The sequence below is a fragment of the Chamaea fasciata genome, unplaced genomic scaffold (genome assembly GCF_029207755.1).
Source record: "Chamaea fasciata isolate MVZ Bird 193981 ecotype frontalis unplaced genomic scaffold, bChaFas1.0.hap1 SCAF_1, whole genome shotgun sequence".
Lineage (NCBI taxonomy): Eukaryota > Metazoa > Chordata > Aves > Passeriformes > Sylviidae > Chamaea > Chamaea fasciata.
Genome location: NW_027094086.1, coordinates 39,629,842 through 39,645,362, shown reverse-complemented (window position 1 = coordinate 39,645,362; position 15,521 = coordinate 39,629,842). Strand labels below are relative to the sequence as shown.

General features: G+C 36.6%; 1 protein-coding gene across 1 annotated transcript in view; it reads left to right on the top strand.

Moving 5' to 3' along the window:
• The window catches only part of RP1 (RP1 axonemal microtubule associated), a 162,622-nt gene that overhangs the window by 128,674 nt on the left and 18,427 nt on the right, over positions 1-15,521 (top strand). The window contains 3 exon segments of the mRNA XM_066181257.1: positions 627-868; positions 3,376-3,502; positions 5,095-5,243. Of these exon segments, the coding sequence (XP_066037354.1) occupies positions 627-868; positions 3,376-3,502; positions 5,095-5,243 (518 nt within the window).

The following is a 15,521-nucleotide window of genomic DNA, read 5'->3' as shown; positions in this document are numbered from 1 at the left end:
CATTACTTCTTCATAGAAGAAATGGATAAAGTTTTGTATTTTGCTGTTATGATAATTGTGGTGAGGTGTGATAAAAATATCACATTTCAAGCTCTGAACTGGTTTATCTCATCACCATCTTCCTATAGCATGTATGGAACAAATTTTAACATGTTCATTTATGTGAATCCCCAAAAGTTAAAATGAAAATATATCCTTCCCTGACCAAAGGCAAACCTGATAATCAGTAGTATCTTGTAAAAACATATACTGCTTTTGAATGGTGACTAGTGAGAAAAATACTTAAAATCATCAGGAGATATTTCTAAGGAGCAGGGGGAGAAATAAACAGATTGTCATGGCTCTTCACAAGTCTCTAATGTGGAACTGGCAGTCTCATCTGCACATTGCTCTTGGACTGGCCCATCTCTAAAGTATCAGCTACCACAAGGAAAGGACTGATGCCAAATTTGCTTTTTGTTAAATCAGTGATAGTGTGTGAACCTGTTATGTGCCAATATTTGAGCTCAGTACAAAGGTGGGAGTGGGTTGTTAGTCACCCACTAACTCAGCCTGTTACAAATTGAGGTATTATTTTGGATATTCAGTGAACCCACTAAATTTTTTCTGCTGTTTTATTTCAACAGGGATTTGGGATGTCCATGTCACAAGTAGTGATATTTCTTCTAGTTCCATGAACCCTAAAATGTCTCTAACTGTATGTGGTGAAAAAGGAACTTGTACTTCAGTCATATTCCCCAAAGGATCCCTTAAAAAAGAGCAGATTTATGAGACTTCTATTGAACTGAGTAAGAAATTTAATACTATATCCAAAGTTCGCCTAGAAATTGAAGAAGCTGGAGAAGGAGAGACTTGGCATTGCCGTGAGGTAAAAAATAAAACCTGAAGACCTAAAGCAATTATTTATTGTTTCTCTACTTTTTTTTCCCTTTCCATATTCTATTGTTATTTCTTCCAGTTTTAAGTCCTGTCTAAGATTGCTAAATTTTTAATTTACAGAAGCTGCAACACTTGCAGAGTGCTAACTTCAGCGACTGCACAAAACACCACGATAGCTATGGATAACAAAAATCTTGTAAACTTGGATGGTTTTATGGAGACCCATATATACAGATGTGCCATCATCTGTAGCATATCCAGTGTTGTCTTTTCAGAGCTGTACTCACTGGCATACATTGCAGTATTTACATAACTCCAAATTGGTTGTTACATGTTGTAGATTCAGTGATCCATGGCAAATAATTAAGGCAGACACTAGAAATGCATTTTGATGAAACTATCTGCCTTTTAAGTTGGCATGTGAAAAAAAGAAGTGAATCGCAAAAGTGACAATCTTTCTCCTGATATCCAGCTAAAATCTGACATCACACTGAAATTGCTGTGGCATTTCACTACACGAGAAAATATCATCATCTTCTTATGCCAGCAAAATAAAAACAATTCTAAAGGAGAGTAATCTTCTTTAAAATTACAGACATGCTTCTGTCCATTAATGTTTCTATTTTTCTCTTATTAAATACTAGAGAAAAAATAATTTTCCTTCCTAATAAATGGTATTACTGAGCTGAACTCCCTGACATTTAAATGGTAGGCAGGTTATTAATTTCATCTTCATAGCCAGATGAAATAGTCATCCAACAAATCTATCAAAATTAAGACTGCTTCTGGAATATTGTAGGAGACAGTAAATCTCAGCAAAAATTTCAGAACAGAAACCTGGCAGTTGAAAACAGTGACATCTATTAGTTTGCTTTACTTCATTAGCTCAGAACAATCACTCAAATCTTAGTATAAGAGAAATCAACATCCTTTATATAAATAAGGAAAAGATGCACATTTACTTTAGGTAGGAAGAGGTAGAGAGAGAAATTACAAATTTCCCTGCTTTGGAATACCTGTAAATTATGTGCATTTTAGAAAGACATTTCCTCCTATTCCGTAGTTTTTATAGCAGGACTGGCTGAGTCCTTGTATGAAATAACTAGGTTGGTGTGGAAAGTTGTGGGTAATATCTATTATTAAAGACAGCTTAGCAGTGTATTTACACTGCTGGTTAGAATCAACATGGTCATTTCTACGCTATTTTGTTTTGATTTTACAAGATTGTATCTCCAGAGAGTCTGAGATTTCCCCCTCTTATCAAAAGTAAATGCAGGTGTAGTTGGTTGAATTCCCTATTTAGATTTAGACTTCATTCTTATAGCCATAACTACAAAACAATTATCGTGATTTTTTTAGAAAATTGAAATCATTATAAAATAATGCCTAAAACAAAATTAATTAAGGTATGCCTTATTTCTGCAGCGTGTAATAGCTAACATCTTCATTTTGCTTCTTTCACTCCTTGAAGAAATGAAACACAGTAAATGAAATCTTAGTTTCAATAAACTGTTCAGGAATGTAGATATTATTATGAAAGGAAAATTGTGCTAGCATAATACTTCACAGTGCTTTTAAAAACTCTTTTCAGTGTGTCTGTCATAATGAAAAATACTAAGAGTCTTTTGAAGACCAAATAATGCTACCATCCCCCAGTGACAATTGCTACTCAAAATTGGTTTTGCTTCCTGGCTTAAAAGTTTGGACATTTTAGTGAGTTAGGTCACAAAGAATTGAATGAGTGAATTACATGTGCCCTTTTCAAAGCAGAGTTACTTCCTACAAAGTATTTTCAAATATGTTGTCTGGTCTAGGTTTAAATAGTTTAGAAAATAGGAATTTATCTGAGTGTAGCTGGTAGTACCATAGTGTACGATATCTCGCTATTAAAATATGTTTTCTTACAGAAAGAATAAGCTACTTACCTCAGGATCACCATTTTCACCATCTTATTTATACATAGAGTTTAATAGACATCGAAATTACTTCGTATCAAAGTCTATATATTTCAGTGATACATATGTACTGATATGTATACATGTCAGAAAGCATTCTTGATTTCTGTATATCAGTTTTTCCCTTCATTTTCTTTCTCCTGTTACGTAGAATAAGAAAACGTTCTCCACTAAAAAATATTGTGGCACATTGACATTTCTCACAAGCTGAAATGTGCCCATATCAACACTTCTTTTTCTTCCATATGCTGGATGAATAGGTTACATAAAGAAAAATATTTAAAAGATTTCAAATTTTTCTTTCCTTCACTGAAGTCTCTGCAGAAATAATGTTGAAAACGTTTTAATTACCCTTAATTGGGAAAGATATTTATTCCTTCTTATTTAAAAAGATGTTTTCAAAAAATCTTAAAAAATTATTTCCTCTTATTTTTAAATTTTGAGATGATGTGTCATAGCTGTTTAATAGTTTGTCTTTAGCTATAGTTTGCATTAGAGTGCAACAGATGCTGAAGTTATTTCTTTTTATGTCTTTGCTAAGGTAAAGCTTCAACACAGAGAAACTAAAAATGTTCTAGAATTCCCATTTTGTCGTAACTTTGCTGATGAAGAAGGAGGAAGAGTGACTGAGCTTCCAGTTCTCACAGCTGGGTCTCCTTTTCCAGCAGGTTTGTCACAAATTGGAAACCCTGGGAGAGATTTTGTCAGTGACAATGTCCAATTTTCAGAGCAAAGGATTTAGCAGATATTTTCTGTTCATTTCTGTCTGGTGATGCATGGCTAGGTCCAGTCTACTCCAGTGTTTAAAACCAGCATCTTAGATCATAAAACTGAGCATTATGCACTCATTTGATTGGTATCAGTTTGTGATACACAAAAGAGCAAGCATATGGCACTGAAACTGTTAAAAGCGTTTTGAACAGTACTCGGAGTTTAGTTTTCACTCGATAACATGATCTGGTTCTCTCACAGACTGAGCAAGGGAAATACAGAGGAAATAACTCTTGTATGGTAATTTCAGACAAGAAGGAGATCCATACCCCCCACCCCAAACAGATCTCATTGTTTGTGTTCCTAGAATTGCAGGCATTCTTTTTCTGTGACCTAGCAGTTGCATGTCATGGAACTCCATCAGAGTTGTGCCTTGGTCCCCTCAAGACTGGATATTTTTAGTTTGTTCTGTGTTTCTGAAGAGTTTCTATAATCAAAGTTAAAGAAGAATGGAAAAGCTCTTATCCTAAATGAATATTCTACCATGATAATATCCTAGGCTACTTCAGAAGTTAAGGGTTTAGATCAAGCACATAAGTAATCTGTATATTCTTGCCTCTTTTGCTGTACTTGCAAAGTTAGTATCAAACAAAGCACTTAGACAGAAGCTTCTTGAATATGAATTTGAGAAAGTATCGATGGGAAATTCACTGGTAAAATTCTTTCTTTTAAATACTTCTTAGATTTATTTCTTTCTGGAAGAACACAGATATTTAAATCTTTAAAAATGTTGCTCCTTTTTCTGAGAAGCATTTAACATGAGGACGGGTGCTTTTTCTTAACCTCTCCCCACATTTTTTTCTCCTTTGCAATTGAATGTTTTGGGGATGTGATCTCTTTCTTATTTTAGGGGCCATATCACCAGTGTGTTATGCATTTCTCTGGGAGTACAAACAGGTATTCTACATAAGCAGCCTTTCAAGGAGTGGTCAGCTGAAGGGTTGTGTGTTCACACTGTGTGTTCTCTCATGTGTTATCTCCTCTCCTAAGGCCAGTAACTCCAACTGGTACGGTGCAGACTGAACAGCCCCTGACTGGACCATGATCCAGAGGAAATACTAAAGTTGCTTTCTTCCTGACAGAGTTCATGAGGCTCTGAGCACAGATGTACTTGTTGAGTGATTTAGTATCACCCATAGCCTAGGAACTTTTTCATTGGAGTGTCATGTATTTAAATGCATACAAGAGGTGGTAGAGTATTATTTACATGCTTTTATAACAATTTGTTAAGCGTTTATTTTTTATTTTTTTTCTTCTGCCTGTGTTTCAGGCCCACTCAAATTATTTAGCTCATTATTCTTCATAATAGTTGCTCTTAAATTCTAATTACAATGCATCTCTGTGCTTTTCCAAGCATTACAATATATTTTGGTCTTCTGAACACTCCAGATAGGATGAAAAATGAAAATACAAGAGAAGTAATTTATTAAATAACATACATTTGAACTGGTTTAGGTTTGGTAAACCTTTGATCTCTTTTTCCCCACAGTGAAAATCTATGTTCTCTACATCAGTACGGGAGCTATCCCTGGGTCAGGAACAGATGCAGATGTGTATGTGATGCTGCAAGGCTCCTTAGGAGATACTGGCAGAAGAAAGTTAATGAGAAATGGAGATGAAAATTTCACTAAAGGAAAGGTATACTTATAAATTCTGCAAGATATTTTTTCACTTTTAGAACCGAGTCAGGTTAATGTGGATTTAGTGGGAGTAGGGAAGTCTACAAAGTCCAGTTTACAACACTCTGTGATGAAGCGTGTATCTATCAGTATCTCTACCTTTTGTGGAAAGTACCAATCTTTATGCAGCTGATGCTTGCAATACTGACAGCTAATAAAGTGACTACGTCAAGTGGTTTTATATTAAATTTTATATTCAAATTTCAATACCTCTTTTCTGTCCATGCCATTCTTCAGACTATGGCACCTTTCCCTGATTTCTACTGTCTACCCCTCAGTCTGGCTCTTGGTCTCTCTCCAGACTGTCAGACACTACTCTCCATAGTTTTCTCAGGTGTACCAGCTGAGTCTTTCATTCAGTGTGCAGGAGTGAGTCTTGTAGCTCATAGACATAGACCAGTCAAATCCAAGTCCAGTCCAATATTGCTGCCAGAGATGCATTTCCTTGATGCATTGTCACTATAAGCAGAAATTGGAGGGAATTTAGGTACTGAATGTGCTGCAGAAACACGGGTAGATTTACAGCAAAATGCATATCTTTGACATAAAACCTTGTGTCTATCAGAACCTCTGGACAGATGGAGTGAAATTTGATCACTGAAACGATCACAAGATATTTTAAACATGGAATAACCAAATTGCTTGTAATTATTCTGGCCCTTTTCTGAAAACAAATTTGAGGATTGAAACAATTTTATAAAAATTCTGAAACAAACAGCTGTTAAAGAAAATTTGGGTTGGAATAGTTAAAGTTTAGAAAAAAGTCCACCAGTGTCTTGTAACCAGTTATTTTTTATTTTTGGTGTTGGGTGCCAAAAAAAAAGAGAGTGTCTCTAAGGATGCAAGCTTCCAAATCAGCGTAGATTGATAGCCAAAGCAGAGATATGGTATGTGTGATTAGGGGCTGCTCAGCTCCTAACTACCCCTAGCCTCACCAATTCAGTGGGAATTGAAAGTGTGAATTATATCGCTGGATTTCACCTATTTGAAATACTGACTCATAAGAAATGTCAGAGAGTTTAAACCTTTATTTTTAAGAGATTAAAAAATTGTGGATAAGGCTACTCAGTTTTGATAAAGTCACATTTGTCTGCCCTAATGCTGAAGTTCAGATTATGGTTTGCTGATGAGCTGATTTAACTGAATTTTACAGCTGCAGTCCTTTTGTCCTCATGAAGTAAAGTTAGTTTACTTTAAGTTTTACTCCTTAAACCATAGTCCTAAAAGTGAGCAATCTGATTTCTAGACTGGTAGTTTTTAATGAAGAGGGGCCAGGGTTGCATGTCTAGAAATGTTGACTAAGAAAGCAGAAGTGAACCACAAAGATTTATCATTTGAAGGGTACCTTTATGGTATTTGCATCTACTTCAGTTTAGCTCAGAATTTTTCTCTCTTACAGAGTAAGATCCAGATCTGGCATGTAGCCATCTCTTCATTATTTATTTAACATTTTATAGGAGCAGTGTGTGCGTATAATACAGTATTCTTATATTTCTAAATGTAGATATCAGCACAGGAGTATTTTAGTGCTCTGAAAATAAATTGCTTGCAGATAAGTAATAGAGAAACACATAAAAGTCTTGATTCACTCTTTGTTCAGTGAAAATAAAGGTATTTGGTTAATTGAAAAGTATAAAATTATTCTGCAAGAAAGGCTCCTGCTTATGCAGCAGTATTTTTTCATTATATGTTTTGGAAATTTCCCAATGTTTTCTTCCTTTTAAAAGTAATCTCCAAAAAGACTCTCAAGTGTCGAATGTCTTTCTCTACCAACCCAATCACATATTGTGCCAAGCACCCCTGCAGTCAGAGAGTCTGCACTTGGTGTTTTAGGGGATTTGGAGTATAAGAGGCAGAATTTGCATTCGGAATCTTAACAGTTGTTCTGACATTTTAAAATGTGCTCTTCCTTGCAATAATTTTCCCCCTGACTATACAGTAACAGCTAGTGAACTGGAACAGTGTTTCTGTTGGAAATCACATCAAAATATGGTGTTAGTCTCACAGAATGTCAGGGCTGTTACAAGCAACAGTTTAACTATGCAGAAATACAGAGAAATGTTTAAATATTCAGCAAAGTTTGCAGTGGATTGGAGATATTCTCCTCTCATTTAACAGTTCTTTTATTTTCATGAGCCAAGTTACATGATAGTAAAAGAGTGAATTAGCATCTTTTATCTGAAAAGTTGCTTTGTGCCTTTCCAAAGTCCTTACACCTGTGAGACCATCAGAGAACTTGGAGGTAAAGTAATGTGCATGATATTATTAATTCACCAGTAAGGCCCTGTAGCTCACCTCTGAGAGGGCAGCGCTGTTACGGTTGAGAGCTGAGCTTCTGGTGATGTGCTCATACAAATGAGTGTGAAGACTTGTCCTGCAAGAACCACAGTCTTTCAAGTTGCTATGACATTGATGCCTTGTTTGATGTTCTCCTAAAAGCTGTGAGGAAAGACAATGCAATCTCAGCACACTTCTTCATGCAGTTCAGCTTTCATGAAATCCTAATAGTATTTATTCATGCTTTGTGAGTCAGTTTAAGCCTGATAGATGCTACTTGCTTCTGAGCAGTTTCTTGAACCAAGTATACTCTGTACAGACATTCTGTGAAAACCAGGGCCCAGATGTAAAATCCTTACAGTATCTCCATGTTGCTTCTGACATGCAATGCTTTTCAGCAAATGTAATTCTTGATGCTTCTTTATATGGCCTTTATATATACTTGCTGTATGCTCTGTCACCTGGCTGTGAGTTATCCAAAAAATTTCCTCTTTGAGAATGTGTGGTTTTTTACAGATCAGTTCCATTAAAACCACTAAAGTACACTGAATATGCAATGACTGATATTTAAGTATTTTAATATAGGTTTTATGAAATTGGCCAATATTTTAAGTACTCCATGTTACGGAACCACTAAATTCTCTGAAAATTTTTTCTTCATTCTATTAGTATTTGAAAAGATATATTCTTTATCCTGCCCTATATTTAGACATCAGCTGCTCAGGTTGGTGCCATGGTAACTGCAGCACATACAAAAATTTTCAGTGAGAGGTGACTGTTGGTGTTCAGTTTTAGTACTCACTTGCAGATTAAACACTGACAATTAAAAGAAACCAAAAAAACTTCAGGAAAAAGTCCATGTGTGCCAGGATACACTAAGAAGATTCAGAATCTGGGGCAGTGTCCTGAGGTTGCAAGTAAAGCCAGTAAAGTCCACATTCAACCACATTGACAGTGCTGCTGCTTTGTGACTGCAGATAAACCTCTCTTATGGAAAGGAAGCCTGACATGATTAAATAGTTGCCAAATGTCATTGGTCCAGATGTATTAATCACAGCAGTAGGCTGTTGGCCAAGTTACTGTTATACAGAAATGAACACTAGATTTATTGTCTGATCATCATAGAATCATAGAATTGTTTAGGTTGGAAGAGACCTTCAAGATCAAGTCCAACCATTGACTCAGCACTGTTGAATCCACTACTGAATCATGTCCCTGACTACCTGTTTCCCTGGGAAGCCTGTTCCAATGCTTGACAACAATTTCAGTGGAGAAATTTTTCCAACCATCCAATCTAAACCTCTTCAGGTGCAACTCAAAGTCATTTCCTCTTATGCTGTGCCTTGTTACCCGGGAGAAGAGAGCAACCCCAACCTAGTTGCAACCAGCCTCCCCACCAACCTCCCTCCTCTCAGGCAGTTGTAGAAAGCAATCAAGTCTCCCCTGAGCCTCTTTTTCTTCAGGTTAAACTCCCCCAGTTCTGTCAGCTGCTTGTCACAGGATTTCTGCTCCAGACCCTCCACCAGCATTGTTGCCATTCTCTAGATTTGCTCCGCCACTTCAGTGTCCTCCTTTTAGAGATGGGCCCAAAACTGAACACAGGATTCAAGGTCTGGCCTCATTAGTGCTGAGAACAGGGTGATAAGCACTGCACCATGACCTTCCCTGGCACCTTGGTCAGGCCTGTAGCTCCCTGGATCCCCTTTCTGACCCTTCTTGTAGATGGATTTGCTAGTTACATTTGCTAGTTTCCAGTCAGTTTCCAGGTTAGCTGGGACTGCTTGTAAATAATGGAAAGAGGCTTGGTGAGCACTTCTGCCAGCTCCCTAGGTACCCTTAGGTGAATCCCATCCAGCTCCATATGTGTCTCTGTGTGCTGTAGCAGGTTGCAGGTCCTTTCCCCTTGGATTGTAGGGGATTCATTCTGCTGCCTGTTTTGCATGTCAGGGAGCTGAAAGATCAACTCATCTCACTTTTAGAGACTGAGGCAAAGATGGCAGTAAGTACCTCAACCTTCCCCTCAGTCTTTGCCAGCTCTGTTTGTGGCACTCCTGGTTGCTTGCAATCTCTCAGGCCTTCTTCTGTACGTGGGGGGAGCTCAGACACCATTGCTTCTGGCCCTGCATCCTGTCTCCTGCTGTGGCACGAGCTTCAGGCTCCTGGGGTCTCTCTCTGCTGCCCCTAGGGTAGGTTCTTTGAGAAGATCCCCTATGTACCACACTGCAGAGTTCAGGTGCTGAGTGTGCCAGCACTGGAGCAGCTCACCTTGGCCACTTGACTGCTACTTTTGATTGCACCATGTTTAAATCCATTTTGCAGAGTGATTAATCAGATGGGAACTAGGAAAATATGGAATACCACCATAGTGAAGGAAAGACTGGTGAAGGTTGTCAGAAACTGTGAGGAGAAAGGCAGAAAGAAAGAACATTACTAAAGCTTTATAAAATCCTAGGAGACAGTGGCAAATACTGAGTCATGTGCAGTTCTCATCAAAACCTACAGGATGGCATTTCCCAGTCAGTGGTTACAGACAGTGAGAGATTTATAAGGGATAAAGTCAGAACATCCTGTGGCAGTCACCCTGTTTGCCTATACAGCACTGACCAATGTTTAGAGCTGTGTGAATAATTAATTTTGGTTTCCTGACATATTCTTGCAGGGCAACTAAACATGTAAAACTTTGTAGCAAAAAATTAAAAACTGGGCAAAATTAATTAATGCTTAAATTAACTGCAAGAGGGGAATACTTCATTCTGTCTACACAGATCTTAAAAATAAATCACGTAAGTGACATTTCTAAAGCTGAAATGCATCTCAGTTTTACTTGCCTGTGTTACACACATTTGTTCTAACATGATGGCTTAAGCATCTGCTGCAGAAAGAGAGTGATGGTTATCTTCTCTCTTCATTTGGACATTTATCTTAAAATGAAATTAGTTAACCTCAGAGAGTACCTGCTGCTTTCTTTGCAGGAAATTTTCTTATTATATGGACTTATTTTCGATAGGCCAACTTAGGTAAGTGAATTTTATGCCCTGTTCATTTTAGGGGTGTGATAAACAAGGTAATCTCACAATAAAATGCAGCTAAATTTATGAGCTTGATTTATAAAAAATCTTAAAATAGCTATGGTTAATAAAAGTGTGCATTTTCAGGAAATAAAGTATTCAATCATTTTTCTCAATGCAGCAAGAACTAAATTAAATTCAGTTCAAGTTAAACAGTTTAGAAAATATATCTAACTCCAAATGAATGTATCTACCAGTGATGAAGTTTAAATCTAGCTGGAAAGTTGCTTCAAAGCTTAAGCATACTTTTCTTTTAAATATTAGAGATTCACACTATTTTCTGTCTAAATTTGTCAAATCTTAACTTCTAGGAACTGAATTTTTTCACACTTTTTGCTGCTAGTTTGGATAGCTCTCTTACACCAAATTTCTACTGCCTTTGACAGTATTTATGACAATAAGAAAATCAGTATGACTTTGACAAGTTAAATAGATTGTTCTACTTGATTCAGTGAAAGGAAGGCTTTCCAGTGATTTATTAACTCTCACAAATCTTTTCAGAGGACTCTTCAATTTAGCACCCTACTTTTTCAAGTGTCATAACTGGAGATTGTATTTGCATAATCTCTGCAATCTTGTTTTCTTCCAGATAAATCATGGAAATACTAAAGAGCATAAGCTTATTAACTAGCCTCACTGCAATGAAATGTTCTTGAAAATATTCTCTTTTTACAGCTGTACTTTGAGACATACAAGTTAGACATTTTATTATCCCATTATTATATTTGATTATAGGGTCTTAATCAAAATATTATATGATATGCATTACTGAAGTTGAAGAAAATTATATTCATCCTATTTTTTTTTGCCTGTTAAACCAGATCTCAAACTTGGACTGTTATTAGATCAGTCCAACAATCAGGCTGCATCAGATGGGATTGAATCTGTCCAAACTGATAGCTGCCTTTTGTTTGTGCTTTGTTGTTGTTTTGGTTTGATTTTCAAATCTCTTTTGTTTGATATAATTTATGATTACAGCTTTGGATGTGGCTGATGATACAGGTCTATGTAGTCCTTTTGCATTTTATTAAGTACATTTTACTTAAAGTCTGATTGAAATGTCTTTAACTAGCAGAATGGTCATAGCTACTGATCATTATAAGATGCCCCTATTTTTTCTTATTCCTGCTGCTGTTTTTTGCATAGAAATCTTGTTTCAAAAAGATTTCTTTCCAGTTATAAAAAGCTTATTAACATAAGATAAGTGCAGGCCAAATATACTTTTGCTACCCCTATTCTTTCACTGATTCTTCACTAATCTTGTTGAAGATTGTTAAAGTATGATAAATGTAGTTTATCAGAAATCTCAAACAATTCATTCATTATAATCTACGTTACTTTTTTCATGCAGAGATAAAAGTTTTCAATGCATACATAGCTGAAAATTTAACATAATACAAAAGTATGCTTGCAGAAATGTGAATCTAGAAGGAAATTCGGGGTTGGCTTTTTCAGATGCATTTGTACAGAACACTACAAAGCAGTGAGGGCACAGTCAGAGGCACTGTTCATCCTTCCACTGAGCTGAGCCAAGACAGTACTGCTACCACTTCTTGCCATCACCGCTGCTTACTACCCAATATTACCACCTCTGAAGTCTGCTGACACAATGACATACATTTGCTTTTGCTCCATCCAAATGTTTATTTAGTTTAAGCAGTTAATATCCTTAGTGATCTGGGCTTTTCCACTTGGTCTATCTTGATAAAATTTGGCTGGTGCTGATTTTGTGGTTGTCCTGGCACAACCAAAAAGCTGCTTATGTCCATCTAAGAGCATGTAGTGATGTGACAAGCAATTGGGACAGGGTGGAGGGATTCTCTTCAGCACAACTGGAAGAGTCCATAGGACCCCAGTCTGAAGGGGAAAAAGCAATTTTTCTCTTTTTTTCTCCTTTACAGGAATGTTCACATACTGTTTCTGATTTGGCTCAGTGTTACAGGGGGCCTTTATTTTGCCTACCTGCATTGAAACTCCTTTGTTTTCAGCAGAGTTTCTCCAGATTAACAAATGAGATCCAAATAATCAGGCAGCAAATCAATAGGTTCCCTGAGCTTAATAGAAAAGGTCCTTTATCTAGACACTCACTCCTTTTCCAATAAAAGCCTATTAAAATGATACCAACATTAGCAATATGGGAAATCACTTGTGCATACAGGTTGATGAAGTGAAGCATATGGCGTGTCTTGACTTGCCATTTTCAGTTCTTCTGGGAATATCGTCATTAACCAACCATCAAGTCTCAATACCAAGCCTGTAAAATGATTGGCATTTATAAAGGTAAATATTGCACAGTGACTGTTCAAATGCTTCTTCTGTTACAAGAGCTATTGGAGCTGCTGCAGACAGTGATATGTTGCCAGCACTGACACAGAAGAGTACTGAATAAAGTCATAATAAACTGGGTCATAGATTCAAAGAAAAGGCTCAAAACGTGGGTCCCAGGAAAAGAAAGAAACATTTGAAGAAAATCTGAAAAGAAGTTAAGAAAAAACTCCAAACTTTAAATATGCTGAAAGGATTGCTGGAATTATTGTTATAAAGGAATTTTTTAGTCCTTATTTTCTTAGCCAAGAAGTATGAAAATTACCAACTCTGGTTTTGCTAGGGCAGCTCTTCTGGGTCACAGAGGATATATGGCTCTACCATTGCCAATCTTAGCTGCTCAGACTGGGAGAATATCTTTCTTTCTCCAGGCAATGTTAATTAAGAAAATTTAGTGGGCTGTACATACATACAAATTGCTTTAATGCTATTCTGAGAAAATTCAATATAAGCTCTGCTGAATTAGACAATATGTATTATTATCAATATTTAAGGTGACTTTTCTCTGTTCAAACCTAATTTGCTAGTAGTAACTAAAAAACAATTAACATTTTTTTCCCTAGGGGAAAATGATAAAGATAAATTTCCTATTCTATAAGTTTGTTTGTCTTCTATGTGTTTCCTTCCTCTCTCTTTCTCTTTTCACAGAAGAATTAACCCTCAAGTAATTTAGAAGGTGCCATTGATTTGTAAATCAAATAAAGGATAGAATATCATGTGACATACAAGACCTGTCAACAACTTGAGTGTTTAGAAAATTTTATGCCTAATCCATGTCTCAGATAAATCTACAAAAATATTGGCTAAATTATTAATAATAATTGAATTTCATAAAATTAGAATGAAATATATGTCATAATCTCTCTGTTTGCAGACAGCTTGAGAGGAGAAAAGTGAATTAAATTTAGCAAATAAATTACCTCTAGCCAATTGTTTTTAGCTCTAACAATTATAGTTGCTGCTCTTTCTCTGTTCTTTTTTGGTCTCTTGACTACAATAAAGCTCATTACACTCTGTAGATTTTCAAATGTACACATAAAGAGAAAATGTAATCTTGTCTGTGAAGTGAGTTTACCCCAGATGACACAATTTCTAGTCTATTTAATAGTTCCTTAACTTGCAGTTTATTAGATGTTTGAATAGTCTGCAGATTTGACCATGGATTTCTGAGATTTTACTTTCTCTAAAGCAAGCTCGTTAAATCGGCCCATTGACAAATGATAGTGTGTCTAACACAAACCAAACATCAAAGTTTTCGCAAATTTTACTCCATCAAAATATACTTATTGTCATAGGAAAAAAGAATTGGAAAACCTTTTGTGTGTTAAATATATATACTAACTAGCTTTTTTCTGTGGCTGTACCCTCCAGGTCATAGATAGCCCATAGCACATGCTGCCCCTGATTTATTAAGTCACTAAGTTAATAAGTACCAAAAAGTTTTAACCATCAAACTTGGTGCAAGTCAAACCCAACTATCCTTCTGGAGACAGCACAAGTCTAGAAGCCAGAAGAATATTGTCTGCAGTTTTCCTATATTCCTAACTCTCCTTTCCAAGAGTGGGTCACTGACAACAGATTTTTTGGGAGATGCTGGTGATCATGCCACTAAATTAGTAATTCTCTGGAAAACTATTTTACCTTAAAAATAAATTATTCTAACAAGTATCTGTCAAGAGCTTTCTCATGTGTTTCCCATAAAATAATTTTGCTCGTTTCAGCTGGGGTAGAATTAATTTTCTTCACACTGGCTGGTATGGGTCTGTGTTTTAGATTTGTGCTGTACACAGGGCTGATAATATAGAGATGATTTTGTTATTGCTCAGCTGGGCTCACACAGAGCCAAGGCCTTCTCTGCTTCTTGTTCTCCAATATTGGTGAGGAGGCTGTGGGTGCATGGGTGGGTGGGAGGGGACACAGCTGGAACAGATGACCCAACTGACCAAAGGGATATTCCAGACCTTATGGCATCATGTCCAGTATATAAAGTGGGGGAAGAAGGAGGAAAGAGGGACATTTGGAATGATGGCATTTGTCATCCTAAGTAAGTGTTAAATGTGCTGGGGCCCTGCTCTCCTGGAGATGGCGGAACACCTGCCTGCCCATGGGAAGCACAAAATACATTCCTTGTTTTGCTCTGCTTGTGTGCATGGCTGTTCTATAAAACTTTATCTTAACCCACAAATTTTCCGGCTTTTACCATTCTCATTCTCTCCTTGACCTTGCTGGTGAGGAGGCGAGCGAGCAGCTCTGTGGGGCTTGGATACTGCCTGGGGTAAACCTCAACAGCCATGCATCAATATAAGCATAATCATTTGCAAGGACTAGCAGAGATTTTAGGATACATTTTCATATTTTGTGAACTTAAAATACTTTATTACTGACAGACACACGGGTCTGTATATTTCTTACTTGAGTCTGTGTTTTTCAGACATCTCCTAATTGTGTGTATTTTTAATACATTTTATTTAATAAGTGTAACAAATTCATTTTATTCAGGCATGATGGTATAACTTTACCAGTCCAATTAAATAAAGGAGTGATCAAATTAATATCACAATGAAGGT